We start from the raw sequence: 26,337 nt of genomic DNA on the forward strand, positions 1-26,337 counted from the left end.
ACAAGTGTCTCATTATTCATTTTATCCATAAATGCAAATTGTATTTACGGTTTAATGTTTTCTTTAAAATATATATTTGTGTTTCAAAAATATTTATTTCACATAATTGTTCAATATAAGAAAAAAATCGTGAAAATGAAAAAGTTTAGAAACAATCATGAAATTATAATAACGATCACTTTTTTATATGAATGCCTTAATATAAATATTAATATTTAAAAAATGATGCATTAAAATAGAAAACGTATATTAAGAAATGGTTAAATTAAGTCTTCATGCGTACACGTTTAGTGTCCTAAATGTCCACGTAGCTCATGTGTGTGTGTGAATTTTAAGATAAAGCTGATTCTGATGGTTCATATTTAAGACGTTCACACACTGATTAAAAACGTCTCAAATAAACACACGTGTCCACTGATTGAATGACGTTTATTAAAGTGTCGCATGAAGCTGCAGAATGAATTCATCTCATAGTCAGCCCTTTGAACGCAGCACACTTTGGGCTCATGATTACAGTTATGATCAGAAACACAGTAAAAGATAAGTGACACACATCTAATAAAGATAAAGAAAAGTAGAACCACAGACGACATGATCATGAGACTCAGCGTCTACAGGTAGCATAAATATGAAGAACAGCAGCCCCGAGTCCTACCTCTCAGGCCACACACACACACACACACACACACACACACACACACACACACACACACACACACACACACACACACACACACACACACAGTTATCTCATTCATACATATATGTTTGTATATACATTTTAATATAAATCTCATGTTCAGACTCAAACCAACAACGTGTTGGTTCGTCTCTAAACGCGTCTCCCTTCCTGTCTGAGGCGCGTTGGTTCCTGCTGAGGACGTGGATCCGTCCTGTGAGGACGTGGATCTGTCCTGCTGAGGACGTGGATCTGTCCTGTGAGGACGTGGATCTGTCCTGCTGAGGACGTGGATCTGTCCTGCTGAGGACGTGGATCCGTCCTGTGAGGACGTGGATCCGTCCTGCTGAGGACGTGGATCTGTCCTGTGAGGACGTGGATCTGTCCTGTGAGGACGTGGATCCGTCCTGCTGAGGACGTGGATCTGTCCTGTGAGGACGTGGATCTGTCCTGTGAGGACGTGGATCTGTCCTGTGAGGGACTGAGGTTGAGCTCAGTGAGACACATCGACCTGAACAGTCGGGTCATCAGTGAACTCGTGTTCTTCGACAAAGCGATCATTTTAAAAACAAAACTAAAATGAACTCGAACAGTAATGACTGCAGTCCTGAAAGAACCTTCCTATGAACAGGTGTAACTGTGATCACTCCAGGTTTCTATTCCTTTCATTTATCAGAAACAAATATTTATGTATTTTTGACACTTCTGGAGTAAATCGTGACTTTGTTGGGGACTATTTTCAGCGGCGGATGAATCCACACGTGTTCTGGTGTTTGAGTGCCGATGAGGCTCTCTGGTGAGTTGTGAAGGGACGTCAGAGACTTGTTAGAAACATTCGCTGCTGGTTTGAGTCTGAAACATGAGACGACTGGATGTTTTTTCAGAGCATCAGGAGAATTTTTTCTACTTTTAAAGTGACGCGTCAGCAGTTCACGACCGTAACGCGACGCTCTTCAGCTGCTCTCGCGTCTCGAAATAACTTCAGTCTGAACAGTTTGTTCTACGTTCAGAGGGAAACACCGGTTACACTTTAACATTTATTTGGCAAAAAGCGATCAAATGGCACAAAATGATCCCTGTGAGGGACTTCTTTCACCACTGGAGACAGTTCATAGAGAGACATGACGTCTCAGTGCATCGCTAACACACGTCCTGGTTTGTGTAGGTCTTTCCTCTCAGAGTGACTTCCTGTCGTCTCTCTACCTCACTGGTTTTCTAAAAGTTCACTTTTCCTCGTGCGCGCTGAAACACGAGTCAGCGTTTTACACATCGATCCACAGAATAAAAGCACCGACCTCCGTAGAATCAGCCCGACTGTTTGACTCTCTCTATATTATAAAAAACATGTACGTCACACACCAAGCCTGTCGAGAACCAATAAAGTGGTAGTTAAAAAAAAAGGGGGTGGGGGGGCGTGTCCTCGTGAACATTTAGGCCCCGCCTACACGTAATCGTCCACACAAACACAGTTCTAGTTCATTAAAACTGAGATTTTTCTAAACTCCGTCCACTGCGTTTGGAAACGATGATGTCATCTCCTCGATCCGTGCCCACTGGTGCTCCGACTGATGGAACAGTAAACAACAACAACAACGCTGGTTTGGTTAGGTTTCCGTGAGCTCCGACTACTTTACGTCTCAACTTATAATTGCCGCGCCACTCGTCAAGTTTAAACCGTAAAATAAGCTTCACAATCTTCTTCGGTGGTATTTGACGTATCGTTGACGGAGTCTTTATCGCCACCTACTGGACCGACAAATGTTGCTTTCAGGCTCCGGCGTGAACAGGGACCAGAGGTAAATATCTAGACATGTGTAGATGGGGCCTGAGATCAAACAGTGCTGAACTGTTTCAAACATCAACGTACCAATCAGATCCAGACAGGAAGTAAAAACCCAGAGGAGCTCTGCTCTCAACACGCTGTTGCATACTGTTTTTTTTTTGTTTTTGTTTTACAATTCTGGAAAAAGGGGGAGTTAAGAGAGCGAGCGCACCGCACACAGCAGCAGGGGGTGCGTTACATTCCGATGACAGTGCTGAGCAGAGGGGAGGTGCAATCAGACGGCACCGGTGCTTCATTCAGAGACAGGAAACGGAGAGAGAAGGGTTCAAGTGTAAGCTCCGCCTCCAGGGACCTCTCCGTCTTCAAACCAGCCAATCAGAGAGAAGCGCCTCTCAGTACACGCGATTAGCAGTTAGCTAAACCTCATTGTTTGATTAGCATTCAACAATTAATTTTAGGGCGCTGAATATAGTGGTTACATTTTGCACATTCAAATGAAATGGTGGATACGGTTACTTAGCTTAGCTATTAAACTGGCTAGCTAACTGCATATAGTTTGTGATGCTAGTAGTGGTATGAAATTTGGGAAACACTGCAGCTAACTAGCATTAGCTATGACCTTGTAATCTTAACCCATGTTAGCTAACAACTGTTTGTAAGCTAGCCTGACTGCTAAATAACTAAGCGGTATCAACAGTAGTATTACATTTTGGAACCACTATTGCTACGTAGCACTTGCTCATAACCACTTAAGCCTGCTAGCATTGTTAGCTAGCAAAAGGTAATTAGCTAGCCAATTCTAATTAATACATTTTAGTATTTTAGTACAAAATGTTGATGTCGAGGAATGAATATTTGATTGGGTAGTGACTCATCAGTGACTGGTGGTAATTAGCATTAGCTCATAAGAATGTTAGCTTGCTTGGCTAAGATTGATTAGCTAAGAGCTAAGAGCTTAGATTGATCTGTTTGGTGACAGAGCAGTCGCCTGATTGGCTGAGTTTTGTCTCCAGACTGAACTAGAAATAAAGACAGAAAGTCTGCAGAAACAGCAGCTGCTTCAGTTCAGTTCTGGTGAATTCCCAGTCCGGTCTGACTGGGACCAGGTTCCTGGGCGGAGCGGTCCAGTATTTTTGTACAGTAGTCCAGGGCTGGCTGGCTGTCCGCCATCTTGGCTCTATAATCCGTTCCTGGCTGTTGCTAGGTTTGGGACTGAGGTTGAAGAAGAGGAGGAGAAGAAGAAGAAGAAGAAGAAGAGGAGGAGCGATGTCATCCAGGTGTGGCAGGGTGGGGGCCCCCGATTGGTTAAACAGGTGGAGCGGGGGCGGGTCTTTGAGGCACCAGAGGCTGAGATGCAGCAGAAAGTTTCGGTTTTCTGAGAGCAGTGAAATAAATCAAAGAGAGAAGTTAACAACAACAACTACATATCACTCATTTAACTCCTCCTTTTTACAGTTCTACTTATTTACCTTTTTAAAAAAAAACAACATTCAACGTGATATTTAGACTGTTGGTGCTTTTGAAAGGTAGTTTAGCTTCTAGGTCCAGTAGGTTCTGAGTTAACCTTTAGGTCCAGTCAGCTTAGAGTTACCTTCAACCTCTCGGTCTAGTTAGTTTAGAGTTAGCTTTAACTTCTAGGTCTAGTTAGTTTAGAGTTAGCTTCAACCTCTAGGTCTAGTTAGTTTAGAGTTAGCTTCAACTTCTAGGTCCAGTTAGCTTAGAGTTAGCTTCAACTTCTAGGTCTAGTTAGTTTGGAGTGACCTTCAACCTCTAGGTCTAGTTAGTTTAAAGTTAGCTTCAACTTCTGGGTCCAGTTAGTTTAGAGTTAGCTTCAACTTCTAGGTCCAGTTAGTTTAGATTTAGCTTCAACTTCTAGGTCGAATTAGTTTAGACTTAGCTTTAACTTCTAAGTCCAGTTAGTTTAGAGTTAGCTTCAACTTCTAGCTCCAGTTAGTTTAGAGTTAGCTTCAACTTCTAGGTCTAGTTAGTTTAGAGTTAGCTTCAACTTCTAGGTCCAGTTAGTTTAGAGTTAGCTTCAACTTCTGGGTCCAGTTAGTTTAGAGTTAGCTTCAACTTCTAGGTCTAGTTAGTTTAGAGTTAGCTTCAACTTCTGGGTCCAGTTAGTTTAGAGTTAGCTTCAACTTCTAGGTCTAGTTAGTTTAGAGTTAGCTTCAACTTCTAGGTCTAGTTAGTTTAGAGTTAGCTTCAACTTCTGGGTCCAGTTAGTTTAGAGTTAGCTTCAACTTCTAGATCTAGTTAGTTTAGAGTTACCTTCAACCTCTAGGTCTAGTTAGTTTAAAGTTAGCTTCAACTTCTGGGTCCAGTTAGTTTAGAGTTAGCTTCAACTTCTAGGTCCAGTTAGTTTAGATTTAGCTTCAACTTCTAGGTCGAATTAGTTTAGACTTAGCTTTAACTTCTAAGTCCAGTTAGTTTAGACTTAGCTTCAACTTCTAGCTCCAGTTAGTTTAGAGTTAGCTTCAACTTCTAGGTCCAGTTAGTTTAGAGTTAGCTTCAACTTCTGGGTCCAGTTAGCTTAAAGTTAGCTTCAACTTCTGGGTCCAGTTAGCTTAGAGTTAGCTCCTTGGACCAGTTACATCACATGAAGCCAGACTGTGAGAATCAGTTGAACTCTCTGTAAAAAGCTAGTAAGAGGCCCTTGAGTTGAGGTTTTGGGCTGTGAGATGTGATGTTATTGATCTTACAGAGGAGGGGGAGGCGGCCTCAGAGCGTAGGAAGAAGCTGTCCTGCTGGTCTCCACCACCTGATCACAAACACACAGACGGAAACATGTCTCATTAGTTTATGTGTATTTCTACACTGTAATATTACTACTTTAACCGAAGTAAAGATCTGAGTACTTCTTTCACTTCTGGATCCGTGAAAGTTATAAAACACACAGAATGTTTTTAACGTAAAGAACATTCACAGAGTACTACAGTAGTAGTACTAAAGGAGCAGTATTACAGATTACAGTAGTAGTACTACAGTAGTAGTATTACAGATTACAGTAGTAGTACTACAGTAGCAGTATTAATGTGGTAGTACTACAGTAGTGAGTAGTAAGTATTTTACCTCCTGTGGTGGCAGTAGTTGAGCGTTGTGCTTCACGCAGAGAGAGAGCGAAGATGTTAGGACTCATTCATTGTAAGTAGAAAACATCAGTCACACACACACACACACACACACACACACACACACACACACACACACACACACTCACCCCATCTTTGACGATGTTGTTGGCGTTGCCGCGGGTAACAGGCGGAGGCTGCGCTCTGGGAGGCGGTCCTCTGCTGGGATTGGTTGAAGCTGCGCCGTCAGCTCTGAACACAGGAAGTGACATCAGCTCAGTGAGGGACAGTCTCAAGGATTTCACAATAAAGGTCTGACGTAAATTTTATGACAATGCAGCAAAGCATCAGTTTTTACATGTAAGAGAGTCCTTGAACGCAGCACAGAAGACAGTGAAGATCAGAGTGTCCTTGAACGCAGCACAGAGGACAGTTAAGAGCAGAGTGTCCTTGAACGCAGCACAGAGGACAGTAAGGATCAGAGTGTCTTTGAACGCAGCACAGAGGACAATTAAGAGCAGAGTGTCTTTGAACGCAGCACAGAGGACAGTTAAGAGCAGAGTGTCTTTGAACGCAGCACAGAGGACAGTTAAGATCAGTGTCCTTGAATGCAGCACAGAGGACAGTTAAGAGCAGAGTGTCCTTGAACGCAGCACAGAGGACAGTTAAGATCAGTGTCCTTGAACGCAGCACAGAGGACAGTTGTCTGTCTGAACTGATTACATATAGAAACAACGGCTGCTGTCAAACTGTAAAGTGAGACCTTCAGGATGTGGCAGCATGGAGACAGGAAGTGATGTCAGCAGTCAGCTGTCCTATGTCTGTGTGACACTAACTATTAATACTCAGACTCACTGGTATCCCTGTGACCTCTTCCTGCGGCTCAGCCCGAAGCGACGCAGCAGCTCGTTCCTGCGCAGGAAAACGAACGCACCCAGAGCGAGAAGAGGAAGGACGAGGAAGAAGAAGACCAGCAGACCGTCTCTGACAGACGTGTCTTTGTCTGAGGAGGACAGACAGACAGAGTTTACATCTATACATGTAACAGGAAGAATTATAACTCATTAACTATCATCTAAATATGTTGATTTTAATGGGAAACATTTGCATTTATGAGTTAGCATGAATGAGGTAGCATTAATAAATCAGTATTAATGAGTTACCATTGATATGTTAGCCTTAATGAGTTAGCATTAATGGGTTAGCATTAATGAGTTATCATTATTAAGTCAGTATGAATCAGTTAGCATTAATAACTTAGCTTATATGAGTTAGCATTAATAAGTTAGTATCAATGAGTTAGCTTATATGAGTCAGCATTAATGAGTCAGCATTAATGAGTTAGCTTATATGAGTTAGCATTAATGAGTTAGCTTATATGAGTTAGCATTAATAAGTTAGTATCAATGAGTTAGCTTATATGAGTTAGCATTAATGAGTCAGCATTAATGAGTCAGCTTATATGAGTCAGCATTTATTTAAAAGGTACCGTTCCAGGTCGGTCCGCTGTCCACGCTGCCACCGTAACCTTTGGCCTCACAGAAAGGTGCAGCCCAGCCGTCTGCACAATGACAGTTCCTGTTACTGTTACACACCTGAGAGACAGACAGATAGACAGACAGGTCAGTGTGAGATACACCTGAGAGACAGACAGGTCAGTGTGAGCTACACCTGAGAGACAGACAGGCAGACAGACAGATCAGTGTGAGATACACCTGAGAGACAGACAGGCAGACAGACAGACAGGTGGACGGTGTCTCACCCCGTGTCCGTGACACTTCTTCTCCACGTCACAGTCGTAGTTCAGGACGTCGACGCTGCTACACTCAAAGTTCATGCAGACCTGAACACCACAGAAGAAGAAACAAGCATCAACGTCACGTGATCGGGATTCACACTGCTTTGTTGTGTCCCCTCCTCCTCCTCCTCGTCTCCTCACCTTGTTGTCTCCACACTTGCTCCCTTCGTTGACCATGCCCGGGTCGGGTACGTCTGATCCCAACATGAAGTCGACTCCGTAACACTTGGCTCCTCCTATCGGCGTGCTGATGATCGACGGTTCGATGCCGAACACCGTCTCCGCCTGAACGTTGGAGCACTGCAGCTTCCCACACAGAGCGTTTCTATGGAGACGGAGCAGCGTCATGTGATGAGTGACGTGTAGGCGTGTGTGTGTGTGTCAGTGTGTGTGTGTGTGTGTGTGTGTCAGTGTGTGTGTGTGTGTGTGTTACCTGCTCTCACACTTCTTGTATCCATAGTTGTGGTAACCACAGTTACCAAAGCGATCTCCTTTACTGTTGACGTCTTTGAAACAGATTTCAGGAGCCGCTTTCGCCTCTGAGGAAGAGGAGGAGAGGATAACGGAGATGAAGACGAGGACGCTTTGTTCTTTAATCAGACATGAAGCAACAGATGAATAAAGTGGTGAACGTACTGGGTCCAAAGATGGCCTGACACTGCTTATCGTAGTGCTGACACTTCCCGTTGTAACAGAAGGCCTGATGGTCCCTGCAGGGATGCCCGTTCTGAACCAGAGGACCAGAGAGTGAGACAGGCATGAGACAACAGACAGACAGACAGACAGGCAGACAGGCAGACAGGCAGACAGGCAGACAGACAGACAGACAGGCAGAGAGACAGACAGACAGGTCTCACCTGGACGAACACGTCGCTCTGACAGAGAGAGGAGGAGCCGTTACAGTACTCAGGTAGATCACACTCATCTGTACTGGAGCGACACACCGACCCACCTGGTAGGTACTGAACACACACACACACACACACACAGTTATGACTCATTTATTCATACACAGAGACAACCTGAAGACTTTTATGACACTAGCTGTACGCGTGATGAAACAAAGTGTTCTGTAAATAAATGAACTGATGATGAAGAGCAGCAACGTTCATGTAACAGAACAGTGAGAGCTCACCTGACACCTGTAGCAGCACTCTCCATAAGCACACTGAGCTCCTGAGGTCAGCTGACAGGTCTGATACTCACAGCAGGGGTCCTCCTCACACTCCTACACACACACACACACACACACACACACACACACAATAAGTTAAATGTCAACACACAGACATGAAACAGTGACACTTCCTGATGATGTCATTATCTCCAGAATAAAAGCCCATGAATGTAGTAGAAACTATAGAAATAAGAGGCTGCAGAAGTTTATATTTACGTATCATTTATATTTAATCCTTATCCTCATTTATGGTGATAACTTAGCTCAGTGTAAACAGATGAAGGCTAACTGAATCCAGGACAGTATTCTACTTCCTGTTTGATGTTTAATGTTCAAACTGACCTTCTGAGTGCCACAGTCACACTCCTCCCCCATGTCCACCAGTCTGTTCCCACAGTAGGGGGCGCTGTAGGCCTCGTCAGGACGGGGCACGTTCAGGAGACATGAGCCCCCCGTCGACAGGATCATCTTCTCAAAGTCATCAGCACTGCAGCTGCTGAAGTTCCTGGAGCCTCTGTGTGTGTGTGTGTGTGTGTGTGTGTGTGTGTGTGTGTGTGTGGGGGGGGGGGGGGGGGGGGGGGGGGGGGGGGGGTAGTTTGTAAATTGGTTCTTTCATCTTTGAGTGAGTGTGTACATATATTAATGTGTGTGTGTGTGTGTGTGTGTGTGTGTGTGTGTGCGTCTCCTACGTGGCTCCAGAGTTCATGATACAGGCGTTCACGGCACAGGAACAAGAACGACCGTCATCGTGGTTCATCCCCAGATTATGACCCAGCTCATGAGCAACGATGGAGGCAAACGAGGGAACTTTGCTGTTCAGGAACTGGAGAGAGAGAGAGAGTGAGGGAGAGAGAGAGAGAGAGAGACAGACAAAGAGAGAGAGAGAGAGGGAGGGAGGGGGAGAGAGAGACAGGTAGAGACACAGACAGAGAGAGAGAGAGAGAGAGAGAGAGACAGACAGACAAAGAGAGAGAGAGAGAGAGAGAGAGACAGGTAGAGACATAGACAGAGAGAGAGAGAGAGAGAGAGAGAGAGAGAATTATTAATTATAATCATTAAGTATTTGTGAAGGGACAGACAGGTGAGAGTCAGCCAATAGGAAGAGAGCAGTAAGCAGCATTGTACCGCATTGATCCCGCCCCCGTGGCTCCTGGAGCAGACGGTGGAGACGAAGGCCATTCCTGCTGTTCCCCCAAAACTCTTCTTCCTGCAACGACATCATCATCTTCATTAACACTGAATACACATGTTTCTGTGTGTGTGTGTGTGTGTGTGTGTGTGTGTGTGTGTGTGTGTGTGTGTGTGTGTGTGTGTGTGTGTGTGTGTGTGTGTGTGTGTGTGTGTACTAACAGGATGAGTTGTGCTGAGTCATGGCGCCGTCGTGGGACCAGCTCTTTCTCTCTCCACTGGGTGAAGCGACTCAGCACCTCTCCGGCTCCTCCGTCGGTGCTGATCCGGTTCTGCTGAGTCCAGATCTCCAGACCCACCAGGACCACACGAATGTTCAGCTGTTTGTAGATCTGAACACACACAGTATGTTTACAGTGTGGTAGTAGTACGTTTAGTATGTTTACAGTGTGGTGGTAGTACGTTTAATGTTTACAGTGTGGTAGTAGTACGTTTAGTATGTTTACAGTGTGGCAGTAGTATGTTTAGTATGTTTACAGTGTGGTAGTAGTACGTTTAATATTTTAAAAAGTGTGGTAGTAGTACGTTTAGTATGATTACAGTGTGGTAGTAGTACGTTTAGTATGATTACAGTGTGGCGGTAGTACGTTTAGTATGTTTACAGTGTGGTGGCAGTACGTTTAGTATGTTTACAGTGTGGCGATAGTACGTTTAGTATGTTTACAGTGTGGCAGTAGTATGTTTAGTATGTTTACAGTGTGGTAGTAGTACGTTTAGAATGTTTACAGTGTGGTAGTAGTACGTTTAATATTTTAAAAAGTGTGGTAGTAGTACGTTTAGTATGATTACAGTGTGGCGGTAGTACGTTTAGTATGTTTACAGTGTGGTAGTAGTACGTTTAGTATGTTTACAGTGTGGCGGTAGTACGTTTAGTATGTTTACAGTGTGGTAGTAGTACGTTTAGTATGTTTACAGTGTGGCGGTAGTACGTTTAGTATGTTTACAGTGTAGCGGTAGTACATTTAGTATGTTTACAGTGTAGCGGTAGTACATTTAGTATGTTTACAGTGTGGCGGTAGTACGTTTAGTATGTTTACAGTGTGGCGGTAGTACGTTTAGAATGTTTACAGTGTGGCGGTAGTACGTTTAGTATGTTTACAGTGTGGCGGTAGTACGTTTAGTATGTTTACAGTGTGGCGGTAGTACGTTTAGTATGTTTACAGTGTGGCGGTAGTACGTTTAGAATGTTTACAGTGTGGTAGTAATACGTTTAGTATGTTTACAGTATGGTAGTAGTACGTTTAGTATGTTTACAGTGTGGCGGTAGTACGTTTAGTATGTTTACAGTGTGGCGGTAGTACGTTTAGAATGTTTACAGTGTGGTAGTAGTACGTTTAGTATGTTTACAGTGTGGTAGTAGTACGTTTAGTATGTTTACAGTGTGGTATAATGTACTTTTACACAGTACACTATGTCTGTCTGTCTGTCTGTGAGTGTGTGTGTGTGTGTGTGTGTGTGTGTGTGTGTGTGTGTGTGTGTGTGTGTGTGTGTGTGTGTGTGTGTGTGTGTGTACTCACACTGTCTATGAAGTTTGCCAGATGAACCATCTCGTCCCTCACTGCCGTCTCGTTCTTGTTCATGTAATTATACTGAAGAGAAAAGGAAAGAAAATAAACATTAAACACAAATATATAAAAATACTTCATTTTATACTTAAAGGAACATTCCAACATGTTGAGAATCAGTCACAGGTTTCATCTGTTTCTGTCCTGGACGTGTTTTATTAAGGTTTATCACCAAAACCACATTTTACAGATTACATGTGAACACATCACGATAACATTATAATGTACCTTCAGGCAGTACTCATGTTCACTGAGCAGAGCCTGAAGGCATCATGATGTAACTGAAGTGAACCTCCATTGGTTAGCCGTTAGCGGTGCTGCTAACGTTACTAGCTCTCCTCCTGTTGGTTTAAACACTGACTGGTTGTTTACAATGAAACATGATCAGAGATCAGAGACTAAAAACACATCAATGATGTCCTGATCGTTTATTATATTACTGTTATCATTCATTCATTCATCTTCGTCCGCTTATCCGGGATCGGGTCGCGGGGGCAACAGCTCCAGCAGGGGACTCCAAACTTCCCTTTCCCGGGCCACATCAGCCAGCTCTGACTGGGGGATCCCGAGGTGCTCCCAGGCCAGTTTGGAGATGTAGTCCCTCCACCTGGTCCTGGTCCTCCCTCGGGGTCTCCTCCCAGCTGGTCGTGCCTGGAACACCTCCCTAGGGAGGCGCCCAGGTGGCATCCTCACCAGATGCCCGAACCACCTCAACTGGCTCCGTTCCACGCAAAGAAGCAGCGGCTCTACTCCGAGTCCCTCATGGATGACCGAACTTCTCACCCTATCTCTAAGGGAGATGCCAGCCACCCTCCTGAGGAAACCCATTTCGGCCGCTTGTACCCGCGATCTAATTCTTTCGGTCATGACCCAGTCCACATGACCATAGGTGAGGGTAGGAACGAAGATTGCCCGGTAGATAGAGAGCTTTGCCTTGCGGCTCAGCTCTCTTTTCGTCACAACGGTGCGGTAAAGCGACTGCAATCCCGCCCCAGCTGCTCCGATTCTCCGGCCAATCTCACGTTCCATTGTTCCCTCACTCGCGAACAAGACCCTGAGGTACTTGAAGTCCTTCACTTGGGGTAAGGACTCATTCCCTACCCAGAGTGGGCAATCCACCGGTTTCCTGCTGAGAACCATGGCCTCAGATTTAGAGGTGCTGATCCTCATCCCAACCGCTTCACACTTTGCTGCGAACCGATCCAGTGAGTGCTGGAGGTCACAGCCCGATGAAGACATCAGGACCACATCATCTGCAAAAAGCAGCGATGCAATCCTCAGCCCACCGAACTGTAAACACTCCTCCCCACGACTCCGCCTCGATATCCTGTCCATGAATACCACAAACAGGATTGGTGACAAAGCGCAGCCCTGGCGGAGGCCAACCCTCACCGGAAATGAGTCTGACTTACTACCGAGAACCCGGACACAGCTCTCGCTTTGGGCATACAGGGATTGGATGGCCCCCAGAAGTGGCCCCCTCACCCCATACTCGCGCAGCACCTCCCACAGTATCTCCCGGGGGACCCGGTCATACGCCTTCTCCAGGTCCACAAAACACATGTAGACCGGATGGGCGTATTCCCAAGCCCCCTCCAGGATCCTTGCGAGAGTGAAGAGCTGGTCCGTTGTTCCACGGCCAGGACGGAATCCGCATTGTTCCTCTTCAATCCGAGGTTCGACTATCGGCCGAACCCTCCTTTCCAGCACCTTGGAGTAGACTTTACCAGGGAGGCTGAGTAGTGTGATACCTCGGTAATTGGCACACACCCTCTGGTCCCCCTTTTTGAACAGGGGAACCACCACCCCGGTCTGCCACTCCCTAGGCACCGTCCCAGACCTCCACACAATGTTGAAGAGACGTGTCATCCAAGACAGTCCCTCCACACCCAGTGCCTTCAGCATTTCTGGACGGATCTCATCAATCCCTGGGGCTTTGCCACTGTGGAGTTGTTTGACTACCTCAGTGACTTCCACCAGGGAAATTGATGATGCTCCCCCATCAGCCTCCAGCTCTGCCTCTACAATAGAGGGTGTATTAGTCGGATTCAGGAGTTACTCAAAGTGCTCCTTCCACCGCCCGATTACCCCCTCAGTTGAAGTCAACAGAGTCCCATCCTTACTGTATACAGCTTGGATGTTTCCCCGTTTTCCCCTCCTGAGGTTCCGGATGGTTTTCCAGAAACACCTTGGTGCCGACCGAAAGTCCTTCTCCATGGCCACTCCGAACTCCTCCCACACCCGCTGCTTTGCCTCCTTCACGGCAGCGGCTGTAGCCCTTCGGGTCTGTCGGTACCTTGCAACTGCCTCAGGAGTCCTCCGGGATAACATATCCCGGAAGGCCTCTTTCTTCAGTCGGACGGCTTCCCTGACCACCGGTGTCCACCACGGTGTTCGAGGGTTACTGCCCCTTGAGGCACCTAAGACCTTGAGACCACAGCTCACCGCCGTAGCTTTGGCAATAGAAGCTTTGAACATCGTCCATTCCTGTTCGATGCCCCCAACCTCCACAGGGATGCTAGAAAACATCCGCCGGAGGTGTGAGTTGAAGATCTCCCGGACAGGGGCCGCTCGGATTTTGATCAGGGAGGCCGTTCCTCCCAATCACGCCTCTCTAGGTATCCCCATCGTTGCCCACGTGCGCGTTGAAATCCCCCAGCAGAACTATGGAGTCCCCCACTGGAGCCCCATACAGGACTCCAGTCAGGGTCTCTGAGAAGGCCGAATACTTTGAACTGTTATCTTTACAGAATATTTGAGAATGTTCATCTGAAACATGTGACTCTGGAGAACGAGAGGGTTTACCTTAAATGTTGGACTGTTCCTTTAAAGCTAACAGTTGTGTGTGTGTGTGTGTGTGTGTGTGTGTGTGTGTGTTACCCGGTCGTTGTCGACCACCAGCAGCAGCTCCACATAGTGAGTCAGATGGAGAACAGCTCGCCTCATCTGCAACAAGAAGAAGAAGAAGAAGAAGTCAGTCCATGACGGGATATTTACACAGTGAGATTATTGATAAATAATCAGTTCTATCTAACCTTAGATCTAACATCTAACCTGAGGACACTGAAGAGTGCACCGTGTGTCACCTGTTCCCTGCAGGGGTAGCGGCTAACGTTAGTTGTGCTAACGTTAGCACATCTATGGCATTTGAAGACTCAATGGGCGAAGAAACAGGAAGTGAGGCATCTACAACCTGAGGTTGTTAATTAGCTGGTTGGGCTCTTTTCACTGTCTTTGTTGACGTTAGCTTAGCATTTTGACTAGTGTTAGCCAAAACATCTGAAATTTGCTACATGCCTTTTAATACGCTAAAATAGAATGTGAGATTATTTAATACACTTAGTGTAAAACCAGTAGAACACGATGAGAGTGTGTGTGTGTGTGTGTGTGTGTGTGTGTGTGAACCCACTCTGCTGTGTCCTCTGTGGTGGATGTCCTCTGGTTTGTACTGAGCGTGCTCCGTGGCGTTGTTGTTGTCATGTCCACGCTGGTCATCGTGCGGCGTGCCACATCCCCGGGGCTGTGATGTCACATCCTGAAGGCGGTAGACCAGGTGCTGGTCGGGGGCGGAGTTTGACGGCTCGATGCCGTAGCTGTCGTCAGCCAGATGCAACACTCCTCTAAAGAAAGGAGACGAGAGGATGATGGCGTCAGAGTGAGACGTCACACAATGACTCCTGTGCTGCTGTTAGTCCAAACTGCTCATTTAAGTTCAGCTAAGACCTAAAGTGGAAACCTAGAAACTAAAGCAGAGTGTTGTCCAATGAAACATAAAGTCAAACGAGTAACTAACCACAGTAAATGTGTGTGTGTGTGTGTGTGTGTGTGTGTGTGTGTGTGTGTGTGTGTGTGTGTGTGTGTGTTGGACGTCCACCATATTACTGAGATATCACACAGATTGAAACAGCAGGGTGAAAGTCACCCCCACCCACCCACCCACCCACCCACCCACCCACACACACACACACACACACACACACACACACACACACACACACACACACACACACACTTCTCTATCAAGGACAAAGTTAGTTTCCTATTTATATTCTCCCCACAGATGGCTCAGTGTGTGTGTGTGTGTGTGTGTGTGTGTGTGTGTGTGTGTGTGTTGTGTGTTACCTGAGGCCGTTGCAGATGCTCATAGCGACAGCAGAACCCTCCATGTCCTGAACGGAGCCCTGATAGTGACAGTGGTCCTGCAGCACAACAACACACAGATGTCAGTCCAGACTGCAGCGCCTCAGAGACACCAGCAGGGGGCGGACACGAGACGCATAGCAGACACTTTATTGTCTTCACCTGTCAGAACAGTCACTGGGTAGTTGGTGCTTCACAGAGTTACTTCAGGTTCAGTAACGTCACACTCACTCACTCACTCACTCACTCACTCACTCACTCACTCACTCACTCACTCACTCACTATGAACACATGCAGACACTTCTGTCATGACGCTCTTCTAAATAACAGACTTCATGAGAACATCTTCCCACAACGCTTCTACTGCAACTACATGATCAAACACAGTAGAACTCAAAGGGTTGATCGATGACAGTAGAGTCCAGAGTCCAGAGGCTGTGAATCATCAATGTGTCATCAGACACCACAGAAGAAGAAGAAGAGCGGAGGAGGTCAGGAACACACACACACACACGGAAGTCCCATCATGCATCTCTTTGTGGGAAAACCCTTCTTTCACTAAACCACTGATCTTCAGACTGATCTTGGGGACATGTGGGTTCATAAACTTTATAAACCCACAATATTACCCACAATACATTGCAGTGACATCCTGAAGATCTTCTGGTTTTTATTCCCCAAATTGTAGCGTTTCATGTTCATATCTTCACTCACAGACTGAACAGTTATTGAATGTCTTTGTCTGAATTATTACTGAGATGGAGCTTTAGAACCAATAAGTGTTCTCAAAGGAACACGCAGAAGAAGTCGTTGTAGTTCTTAACATTTAACATTTAATCAGTTTTCTTCTTCTACTCTACTACTTTTATTTCTGCTTCAGTTTGTTTTTTCATGTTTGACTTCACAACGACTGTGTGTGTGTGTGTGTGTGTGTGTGTGTGTGTGTGTGTGTGTGTGTGTGTGTGTGTGTGTGTGTGTGTGTGTGTGTTACCTGTACAGGTGGTCTGGATGTGATGAGTGATCCGTTGTGACTGTAGGAGAACACGGTGAAGTCTGCAGGAAGCAGCAGTCTGTAAACAACAACAACAACAACAACATGTCACTTTAGCCTCACTTCCTGTCTGTCTAAAAATGGATCCTACAAAATAAAAGCCCTGAAAAGAAATGACAAACTGACTGAAGTCAACGATCAGCGAAACCATCTGAGAAATGTGAGGAAACATTTATCAATAAAATGATTTACTTTGTGATCCGTTGACATTGTTCTTCTATTGTTGTCATTTCATTCATTGTTCTTCTATTGTTGTCATTTCATTCATTGTTCTTCTATTGTTGTCATTTCATTCATTGTTCTTCTATTGTTGTCATTTCATTCATTGTTCTTCTATTGTTGTCATTTCATTCATTGTTCTTCTATTGTTGTCATTTCATTCATTGTTCTTCTATTGTTGTCATTTCATTCATTGTTCTTCTATTGCCGTCATTTCATTCATTGTTCTTCTATTGTTGTCATTTCATTCATTGTTCTTCTATTGCCGTCATTTCATTCATTGTTCTTCTATTGTCGTCATTTCATTCATTGTTCTTCTATTGTCGTCATTTCATTCATTGTTCTTCTATTGTTGTCATGTCATTCATTGTTCTTCTATTGTTGTTATTTCATTCATTGTTCTTCTATTGTTGTCATTTCATTCATTGTTCTTCTATTGTTGTCATGTCATTCATTGTTCTTCTATTGTTGTCATGTCATTCATTGTTCTTCTATTGTTGTTATTTCATTCATTGTTCTTCTATTGTTGTCATTTCATTCATTGTTCTTCTATTGTTGTCATTTCATTCATTGTTCTTCTATTGTTGTTATTTCATTCATTGTTCTTCTATTGTTGTCATTTCATTCATTGTTCTTCTATTGTTGTCATTTCATTCATTGTTCTTTTATTGTTGTCATTTCATTCATTGTTCTTCTATTGTTGTCATTTCATTCATTGTTCTTCTATTGTTGTCATTTCATTCATTGTTCTTCTATTGTTGTCATTTCATTCATTGTTCTTCTATTGTTGTCATTTCATTCATTGTTCTTCTATTGTTGTTATTTCATTCATTGTTCTTCTATTGTTGTCATTTCATTCATTGTTCTTCTATTGTTGTCATTTCATTCATTGTTCTTCTATTGTTGTCATTTCATTCATTGTTCTTCTATTGTTGTCATTTCATTCATTGTTCGTCTATTGTTGTCATTTCATTCATTGTTATTTCATTCATTGTTCTTCTATTGTTGTCATTTCATTCATTGTTCTTCTATTGTTGTTATTTCATTCATTGTTCTTCTATTGTTATTTCATTCATTGTTCTTCTATTGTTGTCATTTCATTCATTGTTCTTCTATTGTTGTTATTTCATTCATTGTTCTTCTATTGTTGTCATTTCATTCATTGTTCTTCTATTATTGTCATTTCTTTCATTGTTCTTCTATTGTTGTGTTTGTCGACTTGTGAGTGATATGATGTCATCAGACTAGATAATACAACAGAGATTAGATTCATGAAGGGGACAAACAAGGCGTTCTGTGTTCCTGTGTTAAATAGTCATGGTACAGGTTCATGACAACACGTCATGGTCTTCATCCCTGAGAGACGCAGTAAGAGGACCTTGAGCTATGACAGCCCATAATATAACACAAAGCTCAGAACATGTGACAACTTACTCGTTTCTCTGCAGGTGAACGACGTGATCGCTTCCGTCCACGCTGATGACATAAGACACCTGAGGACAGACAGGAGGACACGCGTTTAGGGCTGCATTCTCTCTAGTGTCCACCAGGGGGCGACTCCTCTGGTTGTATAGAAGTCTAGTCTAAAATGACTCTACTTCTCTCTTGATTTATTCCCTCAGTAAACATTGTAAACATGAGTTTATGGTCTCAATCTCTAGTTTACAGTCTTCTTCAATACAGCATGATGTTCATTTAGTACATTATGGAACATTTAGAGTCAAACAGACCATGAAGAGGGGATGATTTAGGGGCGGGGCTACACAGTGATTGACAGGTCTCCTCCTCAGTCCAGATGTGGTCAAACATTGTAAACATGAAGAGTTCAAAATGTCCACAAACCAACGGGTGGACTGACGTTGATCCACGTCTCGTTCACAGCCTCAGGTGAACAGGAAGCTTCAGAGAGGCTGTCAGCAGGAAGTCAACCACCTGAAGCTCCAAGGTCACCTGAGCCTCTGACTCACCTGCAGATATCTGTGTGTGTGTGTGATTACTGCGGGGGTGAACACACACACACACACACACACACACACACACACACACACACACACACACACACACACACACACACACACACACACACACACACACACACACACACAGAGACAGCTGGTGTGTGTGTGTTTGAGGTGAATCAGGACGTCAGCGGTGGACTACACCTCCCAGCTGCTCCATTAACAATCAGACTCACACTGTTTACTTCTAACGAGCTGAACACACATTAGCTTGATGTTAAAGGTTAGCATTAGCAGCGTTAGCATGCTAATGTTAGCGTTCAGCTTAAAGTCACAGCTTCATGGATGACCAGCTGAGGTGTCCTAAGAGGACGACGTTCTTACCTTTTGAAACTTATTTGGATTTTTATTTATTCATTTATAATGATTTCCGTCAGATTTCTTGTGTGTGCCGTACGGACACTGTTTTGATTTGAACAAGACGAGGTATTTAATGTGTCCTTAATGTACTTTGTATATTAATAAACGTTATATAAAGTCTGTTGTAATGAACGGAGGTATTCATGGCGTTCCTTTTCACATGAAACAAAGCAGACAAAGCTTCAGAGGACACGCAGCCAGGCTAGCTGTTTCCATCTGTTCCCAGTCATTATGCTAAGCTAAGCTAAGCTAACCAGCTGCTGGCGGTAGCTTCAATCTGAACACCTGACTCTCTCAGAGAGAAGAAGAGAAGAGGAGGATTCTCCTAAACGTTAAAACTGTTGAGCTTCTAACGACATTGTTGTGAGTTATAACCCGTTAGTTAAGAGTTTGTAAACTGGTAATAAATGCTGCTTAAGGAGGTACAGACATGTGTCGCCTGCAGCGTATAAAAACAGGACATGTCTGAACACACACACACACACACACACACACACACACACACACACACACACACACACACACACACACACACACACACACACACTCTGAGCATTCCACCAGAGTTAAATATTATACACACACCTTATTAAACATGCTGCTGACACTGGACAGATGTACAATAATAATAATATTAATATATGACTGAACACACACACGTATGTACCATGTGACCGTTGTAACGAAGTCTTTTTTAGAGAAACGTAAACAAAGATAAACCTGCTGAGCTCATCATCGTGATCATTATGGGATGTTAGACGACGGTTCTACTGTATTTCACATCTCGTGACTTCCAACGTGTTTTGGTTAAAGTGTCGAGAGATACAGAGCTGCTGACTCAGCGATGTCACACAGACAGGAAGTGGATGTGACTGAGGTCACACAGAGAGGAAGTGGATGTGATGGCTCAGCTGTTCCTTCTGCTGGGCGTTGTGTAAAACATTACAGTAGTAAAACAGCTCAGCACCTGATTGGGGGGTCTGCCGCCCGCGTCCCGCCTCAGCCGGCCTCCTATTGGTCGAGGGACAGTCAGCTGATAGGAGGAGAGGTGCTCCGTCTGCTGAGAGTCTGCAGGAGGAAACAAACAGTCGAGTCAACATGGAAACTCATCAGACTGTCAGAGATGTGGAGGAGTACAAGGAAGTACTCAAGTACAAGTACTTCAGATACTCAAAAGTTCTTCAAAGCTTCACGAGTTAAAGCTGCATTCTCTCTAGTGTCCAGCAGGGGGCGACTCCTCTGGTTGTATAGAAGTCTAGTCTAAAATGACTCTACTTCTCTCTTGATTTATTCCCTCAGTAAACATTGTAAACATGAGTTTATGGTCTCAATCTCTAGTTTACAGTCTTCTTCAATACAGCATGATGTTCATTTAGTACATTATGCTCCATTTAGAGTCAAACACACCATAAAGAGGGGATGATTTAGGGGCGGGGCTACACGCTGATTGACAGGTCTCTACGTCACTCCTCCTCAGTCCAGATATGGTCACTTCCTGTTCACTGGTTGTTAAAAAAACAAAGATGGCGACAGACAAAACGTAGAAATCGAGGCTTCAAAACATTCGTCCACAAACCAACGAGAGACGTCACCATGACGACGTCCATACGGGAAGATGTGTCCCAGAAGATAACATAAGTCAGTCTCACACACACACACACACACACACACACACACACACAGACAGACAGACACACACAAGCACACACAGACACACACACGAGTAAAGTGTGAGTGTGTTCAGTTTGTCTCCATCTGTTCACAACACAACAGACTAGATGGTTAGTAGCCTTGTGTGTGTGTGTGTGTGTGTGTGTGTGTGTGGGCGGACGTCTCTTTGTGTGTAGTAATCTGTAACCATGGCAACAGCTGCAGTCCTTGGTTCCACGTCCTCCGTTGTCGTTTCTTTGACGTCTTCACTGTACAGAGTGTAGACCTGGAGGATGATTCTCCAGTTGAGACATCGGCCAGTTAGCCTAGCTTAGCATAAAGGCTGGGACCGCTAGCCTAGCCAACAACACGAGTAGAGTCACTGATTAAACACTTGATGTGGTGTTTGTTTAATCAGTGACAACACAGGTGGCCATGTTGTTCAGAGGGAGTGATGTGCCGGGACTATTTCTTGCGTATCCATCCGCCTGCTGCCTCCAGGTACAGCGTGGTGCTACAGGCCGACGATGAGCGGAACAAGGACTCAGCGGTGGTCAGCTTCTCTAAACACGGACCAAAGTGTCCACTCATTACCTGTTCCTCTGTGTCCTCAACAGACTCAAAAACAGCAAAGCCTGGAAGTGATCCGAGGACAAAGACAAGAGACGTGAAGTCGTCACATAAAGTCTTCTTCTTCCTGTTGGTCTGTGGTGCTAACATGCTAACATGCTAACGCTAGTCAGTAGAGGTGGGACCAAGTCATTGTTATGTGAGTCACAAGTCAAGACCGGCAAGTCTCAAGTCAAGTTCAAGTCAAGACAGACAAGTCCCCAAAAAAAGTCTCACGTCGAGTCCCAATCTGGATGGCTCACTTCATTAAATGACTTCTCTTTTAATCTTTGGACGGACGGGGGGGGGGGGGGGGGGGGGGACGACCTCAGAGGATCAGTTCAACATGTGATGAGTGACGGTTAAAGATCACGTCTGGAACTTCCCCTGAAACCACAAACTGTCTTTAGGTTGATGTTCCTGTGATCTGTGAGTCACGTCCTCTGCTGCTGAGACAGACACACATCAGCTACAACTACACACACTACACACAACTACACACACTACACACTGCTACACACACTGCTACACACAACTACACACACTGCTACACACACACACTGCTACACACACTACACACACATTGCTACACACACACTACACACACATTGCTACACACACTACACACAGCTACACACAACTACACACAACTACACACTGCTACACACTGCTACACACACTACACACTGCTACACACACACTACACACTGCTACACACACAGCTACACACAACTACACATACTGCTACACACACTACACACTGCTACACACAGCTACACACTGCTACACACACTGCTACACACACACACTGCTACACACACTACACACAGCTACACACTGCTACACACACACACTGCTACACACACTACACAGCTACACACAACTACACACTGCTACACACACTGCTACACACTACACACACTACACACTGCTACACACACTACACACAGCTACACACACTGCTACACACACACACTGCTATACACACTACACACTGCTACATACACTGCTACACACACTACACACTGCTACACACACTACACACACTACACACTGCTACACACACTACACACACTACACACTGCTACACACTGCTATACACACTACACACACTACACACCGTTACACACACTGCTATACACACTACACACTGCTATACACACTACACACTGCTACACACAGCTACACACACTACACACTGTTACACACACTGCTATACACACTACACACACTACACACTGCTACACACACTACACACTGTTACACACACTGCTATACACACACTACACACTGCTACACACAGCTACACACTGCTACACACAACTACACACACTACACACTACACACTGCTACACACACCAGACACTGCTACACACACTACACACTGCTACACACACTACACACAGCTACACACACTACACACACTACACACTACTACACACAGCTACACACTGCTACACACACTGCTACACACACTACACACTGCTACACACTGCTACACACACTACACACTGCTACACACAGCTACATACTGCTACACACAACTACACACACTACACACTGCTACACACACTGCTACACACACTGTTACACACAGCTACACACAACTACACACTGCTACATACTGCTACACACAACTACACACACTACACACTGCTACACACACAACTACACACAGCTACACACACTACACACTGCTACATACTGCTACACACACTACACACTGCTACACACAGAGCTACACACACACACACTACACACACTACACACACACTGCTACACACACTACACACAGCTACACACAGCTACACACAACTACACACTGCTACACACAGAGCTACACACTGCTACACACAGCTACACACACTGCTACACACAGAGCTACACACACAGAGCTACACACACACACAGCTAGACACGATTGTTGTATTAACTTATTTGTTGTCGTCTTTCATTCTCGATTCCTGATCTCTAACTTAGTTATTAACCAGTTATTAACCAGTTATTAACCAGTAAGAAACCATGAAGACAATCTAGAGACAGAAGATGAATAAAGATCTTTGAGAGTTTTATAGAATAAATAGAAACGTATTGAAGACAGACAGGTAAACAGGTGTGAGTCTGTAGATGAGACAGTTTGTGGTCGTCAATAAGAGTAGAAACATAGAAGAAGAAGAAGAAGAAGAAGAAGAAGAAGAAGAGAGAAAGTGACTCTGAGCTGCTGATTCCTTCATGTTCAGTCTGGAGAAAAGAAATGGAGTGAGTCATCATTCAGGGAAACAGGGAGTGCTGCTGAGAGAGTGTGTGTGTGTGTGTGTGTGTGTGTGTGTGTGTGTGTGTGTGTGTGTGTGTGTGTGTGTGTGTGTGTGTGTGTGTGGTTCCAGTAAATGTAATCACTCAGATTCATTCAGACTCTGTGGATGTTGGAGTGTTTGTCTGTGGATCCTCAGCTCCACACACACACACACACACACACACACACACACACACACACACACACACACAGAGTTAAACAGGTTTACTTCAGTCAGTGTGGAGCTGCTGAAAGACTCGACTGTGAGCGAGAAGATAAGCTGCTTAAAGCTGAACCTCAACAAGACGCTAAAGAACACACACAATCTATAAAACACACACACACACACACACACACACACACACACACACACACACACACACACACACACACACACACACACACGGAGCTGGAAGCTCAGCCGTCCATGTAGAGAAGAATCCATAGACCTGTCAATCAGCGTGTAGCCCCGCCCCTAAATCATCCCCTCTTTATGGTGTGTTTGACTCTAAATGGAGCATAATGTACTAAATGAACATCATGCTGTGTTGAAGAAGACTGTAAACTAGAGATTGAGACCATAAACTCATGTTTACAATGTTTACTGAGGGAATAAATCAAGAGAGAAGTAGAGTCATTTTAGACTAGACTTCTATACAACCAGAGGAGTCGCCCCCTGGTGGACACTAGAGAGAATGCAGCTTTAACACGTGAAGCTTTGGAGGATGTACTGTACAGTGTAGTACATTAAAAGTACAATAGAGGAGTAGTGTACAGTACAGTAGACTGAAGTACAGTACATTATGTAGTACTACTACTACAACAGTGGAGTACATTAAAGTATAGTACTCCTCATCCTCACTGTACTCCTCATCCTCATTGTACTCCTTCTTACTTTCCTCTTCGTCCTCCTCACCTTCCTCCTCCTCTTCCTCCTCACTGTACTCTTCCTCCTCCTCCTCCTCACTCACCTCTACAGTGCGAGTTTCCGCTCAGCAGCAGACAGAAGAAGAAAACCTCCAGCAGCTCGACTCTCCCTCCCATCATCATCATCATCATCATCTTCTTCTCTTTCTTTTTTAAATGTCACCGGTCAGCTCTCACAGTCCGTCCTCGTCCTCGTCCTCCTCTGTGTCTTGATATAATTATTATAATATTTATTGTAGTTTTTACTGTTGTCTTCCCGCCGTTTCCCCCCAAAGAGCCTCATGCTAAACACCCCGGAGTGGTTTTTAGCATGAATGTCCCAGCAGCCAGCGGGGGTTTAAATGTAGCCGTTTTAAGCTAACAGTCGGAATCCAAAATGTCTCCTCGCGGATGTTTCAGTTGTTGAATCTGTGACTTTAAAACACAAACTGTGAGAGTGAGTGTTTTCTCTGTTGAAGCCGACAGTCGTGTTCCAGTAAAGTGTGTCCTCACCGAGTGAAGCACATATTTCTCTCCTCGTAAACTCGGGAAGTAGCTATAAAACAAGCTAGCGGAAACACCCACTTTTTCCGGTGACGCCCTTCAAAATAAGAGTACCTGTCATCGAAAACTCAAGTTAACTGTAAAGTTGGAATGAGACTCTTAAGTCTTTCTGTGACGAACAATCAGAAACAGTTTCCACATATTTGGCATTGTTAGCACGCTAAAGAACTCTAGAAAGACCACTGAAGATGTTTCAGTGATCATATGAAAAATATGCAAATAATAAATAAAGTTATTATTATTATATCTTTAAAAACTTTATTTTGTTGAGGGACAATATGGTGTTTGGTTTCTTCAAAACCCCCCAAAATGTTACAATTAATTTGATAATTATGTTGTTTTCAATTTATTCATTAACGTAAATTCCCGAATATAAAAGCTTGTTTGTTTTTTCATCTGGGATGTTGAGATTAAAGATACATTTGATATCTGCCTCTATCAGCCTGTAGTATTGTGTATATGTGGATAAATAAATACACGTTCTTTCCCTTTAACATTTATTATTCATTTTAAACTTTACATTTATTCAATGTTTTTGTCCTTTTCACTCTTTTGTGAAACAAACATTAATTACTTTGAACTTATTTGTAAAACTGAAAATTAATAAACACAATTTCGGAAACAGACTAATCTTCCACAAATGAAAAAACAAACAAATTATATAAATATATTCTTAACAAAGTTACTCAACATTGTTTTTTGTGCCGTCAAAACTCCAGAGCTTTTATTTTGAAGTCTCACAAGTGAAGCCAGAAGTCATTGGCTAGTTAGTTTCTGCTGACGTCACAAAACTAATCTACAGCTGGGGGAAAAAAAGAAAAGAAAATAGCTCCAACCGCGCATGCGCTCTCTACGTCGGGCTGTACAGAGGAATAAATCGAGCGCTCCTTCATAACTTTATTATAATTTGATAATGTTCAAAGTTCGACCTTCACCCAAACCCCACCGGGAGGTCCCGACACGTTGTTCAAACGTACCCTCAGCCAATGAGAGACAAGAGTCTGTAAGTCATTGCTGATTGGCTGAAAATGAATCCCAATAAAGAAGATTATCTAAACTTTAACTTCTTTAAATATGAGTTTATATGATTTAACGACACCACGTATATTCAAAGAAAATATCAAAATATGTAAAACTTCACATATTATATTTAACAGCTGAATATCTTTGTTTTACTGTTGAAGACGTCGTTTGTTTTGGGAACTCTTGATGGGAATCTGTCACTATTTATATAAGACTAAAAAATAACCTGCAGATTAATTAAA

The 26,337-nt window shown here is 44.1% G+C and overlaps 1 protein-coding gene across 5 annotated transcripts; it reads right to left on the reverse strand.

Moving 5' to 3' along the window:
• Positions 1-412: 412 nt before the first annotated feature.
• adam9a (ADAM metallopeptidase domain 9a) lies at positions 413-25,076 on the reverse strand. 5 transcript variants are annotated; one of them, XM_068702994.1, is made up of 24 exons: positions 24,574-25,076; positions 20,018-20,118; positions 18,107-18,165; positions 16,394-16,472; positions 15,384-15,460; positions 14,671-14,881; positions 14,142-14,207; positions 11,214-11,285; positions 9,859-10,028; positions 9,634-9,715; positions 9,198-9,331; positions 8,851-9,022; positions 8,467-8,559; positions 8,189-8,293; positions 7,968-8,058; positions 7,765-7,870; positions 7,473-7,656; positions 7,296-7,376; positions 7,023-7,128; positions 6,389-6,536; positions 5,683-5,785; positions 5,535-5,564; positions 5,165-5,223; positions 413-3,837 (listed from the first exon to the last, which is right to left on the reverse strand). In XM_068702994.1, the coding sequence occupies exons 1-24, from the start codon at positions 24,662-24,664 to the stop codon at positions 3,768-3,770; spliced, it is 2,490 nt and encodes an 829-aa protein (XP_068559095.1). In that variant the 5' UTR covers positions 24,665-25,076; the 3' UTR covers positions 413-3,767. The 5 variants fall into 5 exon arrangements, with proteins under 5 accessions (XP_068559095.1, XP_068559096.1, XP_068559099.1 ...); XM_068702995.1 differs by lacking the exon at positions 5,535-5,564; XM_068702998.1 differs by lacking the exon at positions 24,574-25,076 and having other exon boundaries at positions 16,646-18,165; positions 20,018-20,032.
• Positions 25,077-26,337: the final 1,261 nt, after the last annotated feature.

This window comes from Cebidichthys violaceus, unplaced genomic scaffold (assembly GCF_023349555.1).
Source record: "Cebidichthys violaceus isolate CVI_PGR_0920_01 unplaced genomic scaffold, fCebVio1.0.p SCAF_9, whole genome shotgun sequence".
In the NCBI taxonomy this organism is placed as follows: domain Eukaryota; kingdom Metazoa; phylum Chordata; class Actinopteri; order Perciformes; family Stichaeidae; genus Cebidichthys; species Cebidichthys violaceus.